Below are 18165 nucleotides of genomic sequence, written 5' to 3'. Positions count from 1 at the left end.
TTTTTTTTTTTTTTTTTTTTTGAGACGGAGTCTCGCGCTGTGTCACCCAGGCTGGAGTGCAGTGGCGCGATCTCGGCTCACTGCAAGCTCCGCCTCCCAGGTTCACGCCATTCTCCTGCCTCAGCCTCCGAGTAGCTGGGACTACAGGCGCCCACCACCACGCCCGGCTAGTTTTTTGTATTTTTAGTAGAGACGGGGTTTCACCATGTTAGCCAGGATGGTCTCGATCTCCTGACCTCGTGATCCACCCGCCTCGGCCTCCCAAAGTGCTGGGATTACAGGCTTGAGCCACCGCGCCCGGCCGTGAATTTTCTTTTAAGGTATGGCCATCTTGAAATATTCTGGTTTTCTACAGCCCCCCTGTAGATGATCATTTTCCTTATTCCTGCTCTTCTCTTCAGTCAATTATCTCCTCCAAATGACACAGGATAGAAGCCTAGCACTTCCTGTCTAACAAAATAACCTTTCCTCCATTCATTTCTGTTATAAAAACAAAGTTTTTGGTTATTTCCATTTACAGTAAAAGCACACAAATATGGAGAAATAGATCCTCTGCTTTTTTGTATTCATTATTAATTATGATGAGGGACTGTAATTGTATGTTCTTTTAGTATTTATTTTCCTTCTGATAACTAAAATCTCATTGCCTGATAAATTATGCATTTGTATGCATAAATTTTAGGTTCAGAATATTTTACAATCCATGCCACAGTTCAGAAAATTGTATCTGTAATAATGATTAAATTATTATAAGTGTAAATAACCTAGTTTGCTTCTTCACAGGGTTTTCTATAGTGATACTGTCCATATGGCCATATCTCCAAAAGGTTTGTACATTTCAATCTATTTTTCCCTTATAGCTACAGTAATAGTAACTCTTACATAGTTAAGCATTTTCTAAAGAGTCTCTTTGGTATTCTATGATTTAATCTTTACAAGAATAATGAGATAATAGTTCCTTAAAAGAGGCTTATAAGTAAGGTGACCATATGCTTTATTGTGCAAGCCAGAACACTTTTGAAGTGAAGAGAGTGCTATACAAGGAAAAATAGGATCATACCCAGATAGTCCCAGGCAAATGTACATGTATGGTCACCTACTCAGAAGCCACGTTCACATTCCATCATTACCTCTTCCCTAATAAAAAGGAAACTAGTAATAGTCTGAATTCCCAAAGTGTGTAAATGATATGTTTGTGGAATAATTTAATGCTTTTCCCATAAAATTAATTTGGGCTATCAGGTAACATTGTAAAGACTAGAACATATGTATTTTTTGATGCTGTTATTACTAGAAGGGGAAGAGGGGGTGACATGAAGATGTAAGTTTGTTAGGTAGCTTGACATCAGTTGATCATCAAGTCCTGTCAGTTCTATCTTAAATCTCCAGGAAGGAACTTAACTAAAAATCAGTATATAAGTTGGTTACATAATTCATCTATAACAATGTTTTAGTAGAGGTTCTTAAAGAGTTCCTCTGTATTCCCTAACCTACTCCTTAACCTGCTATTATCTGATTAACTTTTCTGCTGTCCTGAACTCCTCTTGTAAGTTTTCCAGTTACTTAATTGTTGATCATGAAATACTTTTCAGTCCTTACTTTAGGTGACACCTGGATAGGATTTGACATTGTTGTCCTCTCCTTACTTCCTGAAGCTACCTGTATTAGTCTGTTTTCTGTTGCTTGTAACAGAATACCCTAAACTAGATAATTTATTTTAAAAAAGGAATTTATTTCTTACCATTACGGAGGCTGAGAAGTCCAAGGCTGAGAGACCACATCTGGTGAGGGCCTTCTTGCTAGTGGGGACTCTCTGAAGAGTCCCAAGGCATTGTAAGGCATCACGTGATGAAGGGGCTGAGCATGCTAGCCGAGGTCTCTTTTCCTTCTCTTATGAAGCCACCAGTTCCACTCCATGATAACCCATTAATACATGAGTGGATTAGGTACATTAGGTAGTTACTTGGGTATCAACAGGGCACAGCCCTCATGATCCAATTGTTAGTTGGCAGATCTGTATCTGTACGGGTCTGCAGCAACCTCAGTTCTTGCCTCCTGAGAAGAAATAATTCAAGTAAAGGACATAAGGCAGAAGGAGAACCTGAGGCAAGTTGTAGAGCAGGAGTGAAAATTTATTAAAAAGCTTTAGAGCAAGAATGAAAGGAAGGAAAAGAATGAAAGTGCAGTTGGAAGAAGGCCAGGTGGGCAACTTGAAAGACAAGTGCGCGGTTTGACCTTTAGACTTGGGATTTTATACACTGGCATACTTTTGGGGCCTTGCATTACTTCTCCCCACTCACCCCACGCCTGAGATCATATTGGGAAGCTGCTAATCACCAGGTGTTTTCTATGTATTAGGAGGCTGCCTTTTCCTAGCCCTGGCTGTGACCAATGTTACTTTAGAGAGTTAACAGCCGCCTGACCATCACCTAATGGTCTCCAGACACTCCCTATGTGTGGGGCAGGGGAGACCTCTCCTGCCCTGTTGATACCCAACTAACTACCTAATGTAACACAATTACCTCTTAAAGGTCCTACCTTTCAATATTTTAATAATATTAATTTAAATATTAATTTCCAAAACATGAAATTTGGAGGACACATTAAAACCATAGCACCACCTCTTAGCTTCTATGACATTTCTCTATCCTGGCTTTCCCCTTAACTCTAACGACTTATTCTTAAATTCTTTTGTGTATTCTTCCTTATCAGTTTGTCCCTTGTTGGTTTTCCTAAGAGGTTGGAGAGTGTGTGTGTGTGTGTGTGTGTGTTCGCACATGCATGTGTGTGTTTTATACTAGATTCTGAACTTTGTCCCATATTAGATGTATAGCCATCAACTTATTAGATAGATCCATGGTACTTGGATGAACCCAGGCTCCTTAGGTCTTTACACATTTTTACCGGAATGCTTTTCCTCTCTCCATCTTTCTTTTGCTCTCCCCTTTCTCCTTCCTCACTGTCTTTTATTCACTCTTCAAGGTTTTGCTCCAGTGTCACTTCCTCTGGAAAGCCTTCTCTTTTTTTTTTTTTTGTGATGGGGTCTTGCTCTGTTGCCCAGGCTGGCATGCGGTGGCATGATCTTGGCATACTGCAATCTCTGCCTTGAGGGTTCAAGCGATTCTCCTGCCTCAGTCTCCCAAGTAGCTGGGACTACAGATGCCAGCTATCACACCCAGCTAATTTTTGTATTTTTAGTAGAGATGGGGTTTCACCATGTTGGCCAAGCTTATCTCTACCTTTCCTCAGGTGGTCCACCCACCTCAGCCTCCCAGAGTGCCGGGATTGCCACCTTCCGGGTTCAGGTGATTCTCATGCCTCAGCCTCCCAAGTAGCTGGGATTACAGGCACCTGCCACCATGCCTGGCTAATTTTTGTATTTTTAGTAGAGATGGGGTTTCGGCATGTTGGCCAGGCTAATCTTGAACGCCAGACCTCAGGTGATCCTGCCTCAGTCTCCCAATTGCTGGGATTACAGATGTGAGCCACTGCACCTGGCCTGGAAAGCCTTCTCTGACTGTCCCTCACAACAGTTTGGATCAGAAGATTTTCCTGTATACTCCCGCTTCCCTTTATCATTAGCCCTTAATGTGGAGTGTCCTAACACTATATTTACAGAGAGTTTACTTAACTCCCCTACTAGATTGTCTAGATTGTTAGGATTGTTTTGTTTTTATGAATTTTTTTTTTGTTTTTGTTTTTTGTAAATGGAGTTTCCCTCTGTTACCCAGGCTCGAGTTCAGTGACGCAATCTTGGCTTACTGCAGCCTCCACCTCCAAGGTTCAAGTAATTCGCTTGCCTTAGCCTCCCAAGTAACTGGGATTACAGTCGTGCACCACCAACGCCCAGCTAATTTTTGTATTTTTAGTAGAGATAGGGTTTCACTATGTTGACCAGGCTGGTCTCAAACTCCTGACCTTGGGTGACCCACCACCTCAGCCTCTCAAAGTGCTGGCATTACAAGTGTGAGCCACCATGCCCAGCCCAGTTTTACAAATTTCTACTTTTTGAAAATGGTCTCCTAAAATATATTTTTAAAGGAATATAAGAAAAAAAGAAATACAAATTTTACTTTTTACTGATTTAGTGCCATATTTTCATTGTTATTTTGAAAATTATATTACATGAAATTATTACCCATTACACTAAAAATTCTTTCCATACTGATAGTCATTGGAATTGGCACAATTCTGGAGCAATGTCTTCTCTACTAAAAAGATATTTTCATGTATCAAAATTCTTAATTTCTTGGCATTTAGTCTTTTTAGTCAAAATTCTCAAAAGAAGGATATTAGTAGTGATTAGGTCTAGTCAGCATACTATGTTGAGTTTTGAAAAGTACTCTCTTTTCTCCAGATATTTTGAAAACTCTTTGAAGAGTTTTGCTGTCAGGCCTAGTGCTGTGGCTTATGTGCCTGTAATCCCAGTGCTTTGGGAAGCCAAGTTGGGAGGATTGCCTGAGCCCAGGAGTTCAAGACCAGCCTGGGTAACAATATAAGACCTTGTCTCTACAAAAAAATTTTAAAAGTTAGCTGGGTATGGTGGTGCTACTCCCTGTAGTCCCAGCTACTTGGGAGCTTGAGGTGGGAGGATTTCTTTTTTTTTTTTTTTTTTTGAGACGGAGTCTTGCTCTGTAGCCCGGGCTGGAGTGCAGTGGCCGGATCTCAGCTCACTGCAAGCTCCGCCTCCTGGGTTTGCGCCATTCTCCTGCCTCAGCCTCTGGAGTAGCTCGGACTACAGGCGCCCGCCACCTCGCCCGGCTAGTTTTTTGTATTTTTAGTAGAGACGGGGTTTCACTGTGTTAGCCAGGATGGTCTCGATCTCCTGACCTCGTGATCCGCCCGTCTCGGCCTCCCAAAGTGCTGGAATTACAGGCTTGAGCCACCGCGCCCGGCCGGGAGGATTTCTTGAGCAAAGGAGTTTGAGGTTACAGTGAGCCAAGATTATGCCACTGTATTCTGGCCTGGGTGACAGAGCCAGACCCTGTCTCAAAAAAAGAAAAAAAAAAAAGTTTTGCTTTCAAATCACTACACATTTAACATTAAAATTGAGTTTTCATTATTTTTTTGAAAATTAATTTAAAATTTTATATGACATGAAATTATTATTTTCTATTTTCAGAGATGACAAATGAAACTAAAGGTAGTACAGGGAGAAAATGAAAACCAGAGTACCTAAACTGAAAGATATTTTAACAGCTAGAACTTTAAATATTATGTATCATTATACTTTTGCATATTATTTCTTATGTCCCATAAAGAAAAACGCACCTAAATATTTTCAGTTTAAATATCTTTAGGGAATTGCCAGGCATGGTGGCTCACACCCAAAATCCCAGAACTTTGGGAGGCCAAGGCAGGTGGCTCACCTGAGGTCAGGAGTTTGAGACCAGCCTGGCCAATATGTTGAAACCGCGTCGCTACTAAAAAAATACAAAAATTGGCCGGGCGCGGTGGCTCAAGCCTGTAATCCCAGCACTTTGGGAGGCCGAGACGGGCGGATCACGAGGTCAGGAGATCGAGACCATCCTGGCTAACACGGTGAAACCCCGTCTCTATTAAGAAATACAAAAAACTAGCCGGGCGAGGTGGCGGGCGCCTGTAGTCCCAGCTACTCGGGAGGCTGAGGCCGGAGAATGGCGTGAACCCGGGAGGCAGAGCTTGCAGTGAGCTGAGATCCGGCCACTGCACTCCAGCCTGGGCGACAGAGTGAGACTCCGTCTCAAAAAAAAAAAAAAAAAAAAAAAAAAAATACAAAAATTAGCTGGGCCTGTGTGGTGGCACATGCCTGTAATCTCAGCTACTTGGGAGGCTGAGGCAGGAGAATCGCTTGAATCCGGGAGGTAGAGGTTGTAGTGACCTGAGATCGCACCATTGCCCTCCAGCCTAGGCAACAAGAGCAAAACTCCATCTCAAAAGTAAATAAATAAAATTAAATAAATAAATAAATATCTTTAGGGAACAAAAGGTCGTAGTTTTCCTTATTAAATTGTTCTACCACATATCTATGTTCATTTAAATTTATTTCCTAAAATTTAATAAAAGCCATTAAATAGAAAGATTAGAGATAGAATCTTCCTATGTTGCCCAGACTGGAGTGCAGTGGCTTTTCACAGGTACAATCATAGTGCATTACACCCTCCAACTCCTGGGCTCAAGGGATCCTTCTGTTCTAGACTGCTGAGTAGCTGAGATTACAGGCATGTGCCACTTCACCTGGCTTAGCCTATCATATATGAAAAAAAAAATCTGGCTGGGTGTGGTGGCTCATGCCACTAATCCCAATATTTTGGGAGGCCAGGGTGGGAGAATTGCTCCCTCCCGAGGCAGGAGGATTGCTTTTCGAGTTGGAGGCAGGAAGTTCAAGACCAGCCTAGGCAACATAGGAAGACCCTGTCTCTACAAAAATAAAAAAATTAGCTGGGCATGGTGGTGCATGCCTGTAGTCCTAGCTACTCAAGACGCTGAGGCAGGAGGATCACTTGGACCTCAAAGGTCGAGGCTGCACTGAGCCGTGATCGCACCACTGCGCTGCAGCCTGGGTGACAGAGTGAGACCCTGTCTCAAATAAATAAATAAAAATAAACAATAGTGTCTTTTCTATGCTAACATTTTCTGTTTTTCTGAAAGTGTTTTGTTTTCTGAGTTGTAGTCATTTGGTTCTCCCCTCATGTTCATCATGATATGTAAACCCTTTTAAAGTGGTAGAATACTGAGTTGCCTATGTAGAAAGGAAGAATTTATAACAGGTTTATTGAGAGAATTGTCTATCATCTTTTGTGTTTTTATTATCTTCTTTATGCATTTGATTCTTGTGCCTAGTTTGTTTTTTAAAAAAAGATTTACGGTGCTAATGGCTGTTTAACGTATAGGGTAGCATAAGTCTAAAGATTTCTACTTACAAGAATTAAAGAATACCTTGTATTATTTTTCATGATGTTATTGCTATATGTATACATAGTGTGTGTGATTATCTTCTTACCAAGGTTTATATGAACCAAAAATTTCCATGGTCATTCTTAAAAATGAGCCTCCCAAGCATTTTTCCCTTGTGCACAGTCTGTTGTTAGCACTTCAATTGTATCGTCAGAAGTTTGAATCCTTTACTGTAAGTAATAGTGTTATAAAACTTATACGTTAGAATTGTTTTTATTTTTTTAATAGAAAATTTTACATGGTATGACAAATGTATTTAGATTTTAAACTTTTCTTGGATAACAATTCTTAAAGCACATACTTTTGTCTGCAGATTGATCAGACAGCTGATACAAGATTTTTGGGCTGGGTTATTGCTTCATATAGTCTTGGCCAAATGGTAGCTTCACCTATATTTGGTTTATGGTCTAATTATAGACCAAGAAAAGAGCCTCTTGTCGTCTCGATCTTCATTTCCGTGGCAGCCAACTGCCTCTATGCATATGTCCACATCCCAGCCTCTCATAATAAATACTACATGCTGGTTGCTCGTGGATTGCTGGGAATTGGAGCAGGTAAGTTTGTATGTTGATTGTGTCAAATTCACATTCATTCTGACATTTATGGCTCACTTTCACCTGGTCTCATCCCCTTTTAAACTCATATTTCACAGTTCAACGTACATGTCTCTCATTGTAAACAAATATTTTTCCTATCATTTTGCCTTTGCTCATGATGTTCTCATTACCTATAGTTCTCTTCTGTTGCCATCATTCTTCATTCTTCAAGATTCAGTTCAAACCAGGCGTGGTGGCATGTGCCTATAATACCAGCTACTCAGGAGACTGAGGTAGCAGAGTCTCTCTTGAGCCTAGGAGTTCAAGGTCAGCCTGGGTAACATAGGGAGACCTCCATCTTAAAAAAATAAAACAGAAAAACCCAAAACAAAGATAGATCCAATTCAAGCTCCACATTTTCCACAAAGCCCTCTTGGGCTACCCTGCCCCTTCAGAGAATTTTTTCTTCTCTGACATGTCTCTGGCACTTGCTTATAGTATTGTACTGTTTTTATGCTTTCTCACTAACAAGATAGTAAACTTTTTTTTTTTGGAGTCTCACTCTGTCGCCCAGACTGGACTGCAGTGGCGCGATCTCGGCTCACTGTAACCTCTACCTGCCTGGGTTCAAGCAATTCTCCTGCCTCAGCCTCCCGAGTAGCTGAGATTACAGGCACCTGCCACTGTGCCTGACTAATTTTTGTACTTTTAGTAGAGATGGGGTTTCACCATCTTGGCCAGGCTGGTCTTGAACTACTGACCTTGTGATCCACCTGCCTCGGCCTCCCAAAGTGCTGGGATTACAGGCATGAGCCACCACTCTTAGCCTAAACTTTTTGCAATTAGAAAGAATTTATGGTACTTTAAAAATATCCTATGCCCCCTAACAGAATCTCTTGAATGTAATGTACTCAATGAAAATTTTCAGTAAAATTGTTAGTGCATTTTTTTCTGTTTCTTATTCACATGTTTATGCATACAGAGTTTGTAATACTTTTTAAAATAGTTGTAGTAATCAATGGTGTGCCATTCACTCAGTGCTTTCTTAGTATTAAGTTTGATATTCTTTTTTTTTTTTTTGCGATGAAGTCTCACTTTGTTGCCCGGGCTGGAGTGCAGTGGTGCGATCTTGGCTCATTGCAACCTCATCCTTCTGGGTTCAAGCAATTCTTCTGCCTCAGCCTCCTGAGTAGTTGGGACTACAGGTGGATAATTTTTGAATTTTTAGTGGAGACGGGGTTTCACCATGTTGGCCGGGCTGGTCTTGAACTCCTGACCTCAAAATGATCCACCCACGTTGACCTCTGAAAGTGCTGGGATTACGGATGTGAGCCACTGTGCCCAGCTTGATTTACTTATGATACCATTTCTTCACTCATTGATATCTTTAACTGTTTTCATATTACCAAAACTAGTATGGTCCGTTAATTGATGCATTTGCTTACTAAAAATACCTTACATGCTTTGTATGATCATAAAGAGGAAGCAGTGACTATACTGTTGACCAAGATTTCTTCTTCTGTATAAAGTCAAATTTGATTGAATTTTATAAACTGAATGATAACTTACTTTTACTTTGGATTATTGTGCCTTGTTTTTAAGGAAACGTAGCAGTTGTTCGATCATATACTGCTGGTGCTACTTCCCTTCAAGAAAGAACAAGTTCCATGGCAAACATAAGCATGTGTCAAGCATTAGGTTTTATTCTAGGTCCAGGTAGGTGTTCTTCACTTGTCATTACTTGAATTTGAATTGGGAAAACTTCTGAGGCTTAAATATTCAATGTAACCCAAGTATAAAAACTCATAGCTGAAGGGAAAGGGAGGAAAGCTAATTTTTTTTATCCAGCAATGAGGCTATAGTCATTTTATCTTGATGCCAATCCACTAAATTAAGTGCTATTAGTCCCCTTTTATAGTTGAGAGTGCCAATGCATAGAGAATCTAAGTAAATTGTCCAAGGTCACCCTTTTGCTGAGTGTTAAAAAAAATTAGTGAGGCCAGGCGCAGTGGTCCACACCTGTAATCTTCAGCACTTTGGGAGGCTGTGACAGGCAGATGACCTGAGGTCAGAAGTTCGAGACCAGCCTGGCCAACATGGTGAAACCCCATCTCTACTAAAAATACAAAAATTAGCCAGGTGTGGTGGCAGGCACCTGTAATCCCAGCTACTTGGGAGGCTGAGGCAGGGGAATTGCTTGAACCCGGAGGCAGAGGTTGCAGTGAGCCGAGATCACATCATTGCACTCTAGCCTGGGCGATAAGTGCGAGACTCTGTCTCAAAAAAATATTAATGAGATTTAATATTTCCTCAAGGCAAATTAATTTTCTGCTGAGTAAAGAATTGGTCATTTTCATGCCTAGAATAATATTGAAAAACCATATAATTGGTCCATATTTTGAATATTGAAGTTATGAATATTATCAGTTTGAATCCAACTCAGCTTACTTCATCATTAACACCCCATCTCCCACCCCCAGTTTCCATTACGTTCCTCTATTTAGCCAAAAGGAAAAGGCTCAACAGAAGGAAATCTAATTCACTGTTCACCAAAATCTATTTCGATTTACTACCCTGAAACAAATACAAACACAAATGTAGAATAATTGAACTTGAATACTATATTGTAAAGTACATCAGGACATGGTTTGAGTCTTTATTTTCCAGTCTACCCTCAGTATCTAGCATAATACCTGGTATAGACTTATGTTCTTAGTAAATACTTTTTACCACCTTAAAAGCATTTTAAAGATTATGTCATTTAAAAATTTTGCATTATAGATGACTAAATATAAGCCTGAAGAACTTCGATGACTTTTCCAATAATAAACCCTCAACAAGCACTAACATTTATTGTGTGCTTACTGTATGCTAGTCACAGTTCTAAGTACGGTAGGTACAGTATCTTAAGTCCTCACCCTAGAGTTATATGTGAATTACTATAGAGCCACATATAGAATCTGAATCAGAAGAGCAAACCAGTACTCTTCCAATTGAGTTTTTGCCACAGATCCAAATTAGATTTTGCCACTTCATATTTCTTTAGAGTGATTTATCCAGCAGTCCAAAAACACTTCTAATGTTTAAAGTCACTAAAAAATCTTCAAATACTGAGGTAGATTATGTATGCTTTTGGATGAAATGGTTTTTTTTTTTCTTCATTTTACCTGTATATGACATTATGGTCAAATGATATTAAATATATATATACACACCGATATGTATATGTACCACATACACAATAATATTTAAGATATCTGATCTAAAATATGTTTTCATTCTTATAATGAAGCTGATTAAACCTTTATAATTATTGGAAGAATTGGTATAATTTAAATTGCCTATGGAGATGTTTTGTAAAAAACTGAGAAGTTATGTAAGATACAACTCCTTGTGAATGCATGTACATCAGTGTTTCACAACCTTTTTTTCATTATTGTCTCCCTAAGGAGCCTTTTTCAATATTTTTTCCTACTCTCTTTACCCCATAAAATTTTAGTGCCACAGATGTATCATATATCTTTTATGTACCATATGTATATCTGTACATACCTGCTTTATACCTAAAAAGAGGAAATTTTTTGACCCCCCATCAAGAACCAATTGCATCTGTTGAGAATGCATGATATAGAAGGATGATTCCATAACATTGTTCCCAATTCTGTTGTAAATGTCTTTTGCATTTTTTTATCCTATGCTTCTCATATAATAATTCATCTGTGAAAATTTTATCTTAATAAGTTTTTCAGACTTGTTTTGCATTCATTGGAGAAAAAGGTGTGACATGGGATGTGATTAAACTGCGGATAAACATGTATACAACACCAGTTTTACTTAGCGCCTTCCTGGGAATTTTAAATATTATTCTGATCCTTGCTATACTAAGGTAATTAGAAATGATAAAACTATTTTTGTAGATTGTGAAATTTAATGAGCTTTGTAATTGTTGGAAGATAATTATCCTTATGAAGTGTATTTGGTTTTTTATGTCTATAGTTTGTTTATATTTTTTGGTCAGGTAGTACTAAAGCATGTAATACCGGCAACCAAAAGACAACCTAATAAATGAGAACAGAAAAGGAAGGTCTTTGAAGATTCAAGGTTTGGTTTTTTTTTTGTTTTGTTTTGTTTTGTTTTTGAGACAAGGTTTTACTCTGTCGCTCAGACTAGAGGGCAGTGGCACTATCTCGGCTCAATGCAACCTCCATCTCCCAGATTCAAGGATTCTCATGCCTCAGCTTCCCGAGTAACTGGGGCTACAGTCGCGCACCACCACATCCAGCTAATTTTTGTACTTTTAGTAGAGACGGGGTTTCACCATGTTGGCCAGGCTGATCTCGAACTCCTGACCTCAAAGCGATCTGCCCACCTCAGCCTCCCAAAGTGCTGGGATTACAGGCATGAGCCATGTGAGGCTGTGCCCGGCCTGAAGGTTTGATCTTGATTTACTAACTACATGTTTCTAAGTAGGAGAAAGGCAAGGAAAATAACATTTTAAATAGATTAATGGATTTGTATCAGTCAAATATAAAAGTTACTAGTAATGTATATCTCTTTCATATATTTGAAAAATTTTTTAAAATTATGTTTTGTTTGTTTTTAGAGTGCTTTATTCAATAGTCTAAAAACATTTATTACTAATGTTTATAATCACTGTAAAACTTCAGATACTAAAGTAGATCATGTATGCTTTAGGATGAGTTGGATTTTTTTCATTTTACCTGTCTGTGAGAATTTCATAAGAATTGTAACTTCTGTCTTAAGTTTATTGGTTATATCTCATTGGTAACAGTTTTATTACTGAAAAACCAATAAAAGAAACTGTATTAGAATGTGAAAAAAAATACAATGCCAATAATAAATTTAAACAACTTCTCTATTAAGCATTTTATAGGTACAATGTTTGTGTTTTTCTTTTTAAGAGAACATCGTGTGGATGACTCAGGAAGACAGTGTAAAAATATTAATTTTGAAGAAGGTACTTTAAACCCATTTGGCTGAATTAATGTAACATTATCAAAGTGTTTCTGATGATTCTGTTTGTTTGGTATTTACTTCGATTTTGCTTCTAAGGACAACACAATGGGTGATTGGGGAAGATCTTAAAAGCTGGACGTGACCTAAATTGATATTTTTTAAAGAGGCATATCCATATTAGTTATTTGGTGGTCATGATTGACAAGGTTACAGACATTGTAAAAAAATCACTTTGTCTTATTTTCAGAGAGCCGGTATCCTAAAGCCTTTGAGATTTTTGCAATGATTTCCATATCTTTACTACCACATAAATATGTCTTTCTTTTTTTTTTTTTTTTTTTGAGATGGAGTCTCGCTCTTGTCGCCTAGGCTGGAGTACAGTGGCACCATCTCGGCTCACTGCAAGCTCCGCCTCCCGGGTTCACGCCATTCTCCTGGTTCAGCCTCCGGGTTAGCTGGGACTACAGGCGCCCGCCACCGTGCCCGGCTAATTTTTTGTATTTTTCAGTAGAGACGGGGTTTCACTATGTTAGCCAGGATGGTCTCGATCTCCTGACCTCGTGATCCACCGGCCTCGGCCTCCCAGAGTGCTGGGATTACAGGTGTGAGCCACCGCGCCCGGCCATGTCTTTCTATTTAAAGCAGTTCTTTATTCTTTTAAGCATGAGAACAGGTATGGTTTTGCCTTTTTATTTTTGTTGTTTTGGTATACTTTACAAATACATATTTTCATCCTTTAGATCTTCTCTGATTCATGTAAGTCAGAGAACCCGGTAAGTAGCTATATTTTACCAAAAAAACTGTTATTTAGTACTAATTATATCCTCCTTGGGGAAAGAATGCAAGGACTGATCCTGGCCCTCAATAGTTCATAAAGTTGTGGAAAAGACATAGTATTATTTTACCAGGTACTTTCATAGCTCTATTCTTTAATTTTCACAAAAGAAATAGTGGAAGATAAAGTTAAATGTAGTAGGGTGGAGAGCAGAGTGGTGAGGAGCTGTAGTAAGTTTTTGAACTAGGACAGTTTTGACATTGATCCCATGCAGAGGCTAATCCAGATTGGTTATATCTCACTGGTAATATCTCATTGGTAACAGTTTTATTACTGAAAAGCCAGTAAAAGAAACTATATCAGAATGTGAAAAAAATATGATGCCAGTAACAAATTTGAACAATTTCTCTATTAAGCTTTTCAAAGGCACAATATTTGTGTTTTTCTTTTTAAGAGAACATTGTGTGGATGACTCAGGAAGACAGTATAAAAGTATTAATTTTGACTAGGCCTGAAGTAGGGCGATGACTGAGAATGGAGAAGGGATAAGCAGGAGTTGTTGAAGGAGGAATTAAGATAGAGATTTGGATAGAGAATATTAAGGATTAGAGAGAGCCAACATTTCTGCCAGGTTTTGATTCTAGATCACCTGGAAGAATGAGAGAGAACAAGAATTTAGGAAGGGAGGTTGGATGAAAAGAGAAGATGATTTCAGTTTGGATCAAGCTGAATATGCTGTTACTCTAGAACAACTAAAAAATCCCAGAGGCATTTGTAATTTTGACAGTAAAAGTAAAAGCTAGAGATAAAAATTTGTGAGTCACCCAGTGAAAAAAACACTATGGCAGCAAAGAGGGAGTGAGAGAAAGGATGGGGTGATGATTCAAGTGTGGGAAAAGATTGTTGAATCTGAGGAATGAATATGTGAGAATATGTTTGAAAACTTTCAAAATAAAAAATAAGAATGAGAGGTGAAATGCCAACAGTGGGTATAAACTCCTTTATTCAAAGGTAAAAAATAGGATGCTAACTTCAAGGAGCTATCAGGTAAAGGGAAGGAGGAAGTTAAGAGGTGAGGTAGAGGTATGACAAAGGGAAGATATGTAAAAATCAGTATTTCAGAAGTTGGAAGGGGATAATGATACACATCAATCCTTCATTTACTTTCATGTGCTTAGAAATCACCTGCGAACCTTGTTAAGATGCAAATTCTGATTCGTTAGGCTTAGGGTGATACTAAATAGGGTTGCCAATAAAACATAGGATGTTGCTTCTCAGAATAGGGAAGTTAATAGAGAAATGTAAAAATATATAATTTATAAAATAAAAAATAAAACACAGAATGCCCAATTAAATTTGAATAATGTTTTAGTATAAATATGTCCCACCTGGTTAAATTTGGATTTCAATAAACAACAAATAATGTTTTTTGTTTGTTTGTTTGTTTTTTCTTTAGTAGAGACAGGATCTTGTCGTGTTGTCCAGGCTGGTCTTAAATTCCTGGACTCAGCCTCCCAAAGTGCTAGGATTACAGATGTGAGCCACTGCACCTGGCAACAGATAACTTTTAGTGTTAATACAATCCAGCTGGGTGTAGTGGCTCATGCCTGTAATCCCAGCACTTTGTGAGGCCAAACCAGGTGGATCACCTGAGGTCAGGAGTTCAAGACCAGCCTAGCCAACATGGTGAAACCTTGTCTCTACTAAAAATACAAATATTGGCTGGGTGTGGTGGCAGGTGCCTGTAATCCCAGCTACTCAGGAGACTGAGGCAGGAGAGTCGCTTGAACCTGATATTGAGCCAATATCATTCATACCATGTACTCCAGCCTGGGTAACAGAGTGAGACTCTGTCTCAAAAAAAAAAAAAAAAAAAAAGTATAAATACAATCCAAATACTTCATGGAACATTCTTATACTTAACTTTCAAATATGGCACAGAACATATTTATACTAATACTTATTGTTTATCTGAAATTTAAATTTAACTGGATCTCCTGTATCTTTATTTACTATATTGGCAACCCTAGTGAGATGCTGAGCATCTGCATTTATAACAAACTACCATGTGATGTGATGCTGCTGGTCTAGAAATCATAGATTGTGCTGCAAAGATTGAAAGCTATGCTGTCCAATATAGTAGCCATTAGCCACGTGTGGCTATGTAAATATAAGTTAAAGTAAATTTAATAAATTATTTTCTGTCATACTAGCCACATTTCAAGTGCTCAGTAATGGGTATATGTGGCTAGTGGCCACTGTATTAGCACAGATAAAGAACATTTCTATCGTGTCACAGTTCTATTGGACAGCACTGTTCTAAAGTACAAATGGGAATGAGTTTAGAGGAGATGTAGTGTTTTCTTGTATGAGATTTCTAGTTACTTCAGAATAATTTTTATAAAATAAAATTTTTAAATTTCAATAAATGTTTGCATAAAATATGTCTGGTAAAAACTTCCATAATTGTTTTAATTTAAAGATATTCATTTAAAGAGGTTATTATGAGACAGGATTATAATTTCTAATTGCATAGAATTTGAGTCCATATACTAATGCAGTCTTTTAAGAAAATTTATAATTAGGATATCTAGTCAGTCCCCATAGTCTAGGATGCAACATTTCTGAGATTCCGCACTGAAACCAGCACTGAGTAGAGGCTACAGGAAACTAAGCACATATTATGAAGCAAACTCCAGTCTGACTTGGGGCAATATTGATACTGACTTGAAGGAGTAAAGACTGACTTCTAGGTGGTGATTAAGAATCAGAGAGGTCTATCCAAAATAATACAAGAGCCACAACCATCAGGGCCTACCCCTGGCACAGGATCTGGACAAAGGTGACCAGTTCTGTTTGTGTGATTATAAAGGAAGGTCATAAGGCTATGTTGAGTGTCCAAGGTGCTTAATTCCCTTTAAGTATAGCAATCTATTTCCAAATCTACTTATTGTTGGAGGAGGAACTCCTCAAGAATCCTGAGATGGAAAGGCAGGCATTATTATGAAAAAAATCATAGAAACTTACTACATCTTAGGAAAGCCCTCCCCCCTCCACCAACAACTGACACTGCACACAATTTAAGATAGCATAAATAAACATATTGTAATATTTTATGTATTAATTCCTGGCTTAGGCTGGGCACAGTGGCTCACGCCTGTAATCCCAGCACTTTGGGAGGCCGAGGCAGGCGGATCAAGAGGTCAAGAGATTGAGACCATCCTGGCCAACATGGTGAAACCCCGTCTCTACTAAAATTACAAAAATTAACTGGGCCTGGTGGCATGCACCTGTAGTCCCAGCTACTCGGGAGACTGAGGCAGGAGAATCGCTTGAACCCAGGAGATGGAGGTTGCATTGAGCAGAAATCACATCTCTGCACTTCAGCCTGGCAACAGAGCAAGACTCCGTCCCCCTGCCACCCCAAGAAAATATCTGGCTTATTTTGGTATTTATTGGTGTATTTATTCTGAATAAGTGGAAAAATTACAAAACAGCATGAATATGTATGAGTAGATTAATATGTCTGCATGATTCTCAGTTACATCAAGAATAGCTTAATGTGTATTAAACTTAAGACGTTCTTCAAGATGAGAAGTCAGTACACTTCTTTGTCCTCCTTGTTTATAAACCACCATCAAATCCTGATTATTTCTTTGCAGAAACATAAATGATAGGAGTTTTTTAAATGGTAATGAAAACATAAGGATCTTTATGAATACTAATTTCTATTTATTTATTTATTTATTGAGACAGAGTCTCTGTCACCCAGGCTGGAGTGCAGTGGCTCAATCTTGTCTCACTGCAACCTCAGCCTCCTGGTTCAAGCAATTCTCGTGCCTCAGCCTCTCAAGTGGCTGAGATTACAGGCGTGCGGCACCATGCCCAGCTAATTTTTTTTTGGTATTTTTAATAGAGATGGGGTTTTGCCATGTTGGCCAGGCTGGTCTCAAACTTCTGACCTCAAGTGATCCACCTGCACTGGCCTCCCATAGTGCTGGGTTTACAGGCATGAGCCACTGTTCCTGGCCATGAATACTAATTTCATGTAGCACTGAAATTCAAAATATATATGCATTGAAGTAAGTCATAGAACTGGGAACTGATTTAATAAACCACTGGAGTTCTTCATGAAATTCTTGTAAGTCTAAGATTTAAGTAAGGTGGAAAAAAATCTGCAATTGAAATTTAAAGCAAATATATTTAATATGAGATCAGTATGTTATAGAGTTCTATAAATTACATTTTTGGATTGAGAGATACCAAGTACAAAATACATCTGAGTATTTCTTAAGATAACAGAATTGAAGTATATCTCTGGGGAAGAAAATTCGCCTTGCTTTTAAATGCCATTTAAAAATTATTTCTGTCATATAAATTATCTTATTGTTGGCCATGCACAGTGGCTCACACGTGTAATCCCAACACTTTGGGAGGTCAAGGCAGGCGAACTGGCTGAGCTCAGGAGTTCGAGCCCAGACTGGGTAGCATGGTGAAACCTCATCTCTACAAAAAATATAAAAATTAACTGGATGTGGTGGTACATGCCTATAGTCCCAGCTTCTTGGGTGGCTGAGGTAGTAGGATCACCTGAGCCTGGGGAGGTCAAGGCTGCAGTGAGCTGTGGTCATGCCTTGTCACTCTGGGTGACAGAGTGAGACCCCATCTCAAAAAATAAAAATAAATTATCTTATTATTAAACTACTTTGAATCCTAAAAAAATTTTAAAATATTTATAAATTTTGCTACAATATAATTTCTACATTATTTTAATGTCATAAGAAAAATTAGATGTATAGGTAATGTAATTTTTCTCCTATTTACCTACAGCAAGTACAGATGAAATTGAGGTTCCCCAAGGAAATATTGACCAAGTCGCTGTTGTGGCCATCAATGTTCTGTTTTTTGTGGCTCTATTTATCTTCGCTGTTTTTGAAACGT

At 38.6% G+C, this 18165-nt stretch overlaps 1 protein-coding gene across 3 annotated transcripts in view; it reads left to right on the top strand.

The window, feature by feature from the left end:
• The window catches only part of MFSD8 (major facilitator superfamily domain containing 8), a 55669-nt gene that overhangs the window by 21015 nt on the left and 16489 nt on the right, over window positions 1–18165 (top strand). For all 3 annotated transcript variants that reach the window (XM_025386462.1, XM_025386460.1, XM_025386461.1), the window contains 6 exons: window positions 784–827; window positions 7250–7490; window positions 9075–9188; window positions 11214–11358; window positions 12395–12450; window positions 18055–18163. In XM_025386462.1, coding sequence (XP_025242247.1) covers window positions 784–827; window positions 7250–7490; window positions 9075–9188; window positions 11214–11358; window positions 12395–12450; window positions 18055–18163 — 709 coding nt within the window. The remainder of the gene's footprint in view (window positions 1–783; window positions 828–7249; window positions 7491–9074; window positions 9189–11213; window positions 11359–12394; window positions 12451–18054; window positions 18164–18165) is intronic.

The sequence above is a fragment of the Theropithecus gelada genome, chromosome 5 (assembly GCF_003255815.1).
Source record: "Theropithecus gelada isolate Dixy chromosome 5, Tgel_1.0, whole genome shotgun sequence".
NCBI lineage: Eukaryota > Metazoa > Chordata > Mammalia > Primates > Cercopithecidae > Theropithecus > Theropithecus gelada.
This window is presented reverse-complemented; position numbering and strand designations above follow the sequence as displayed.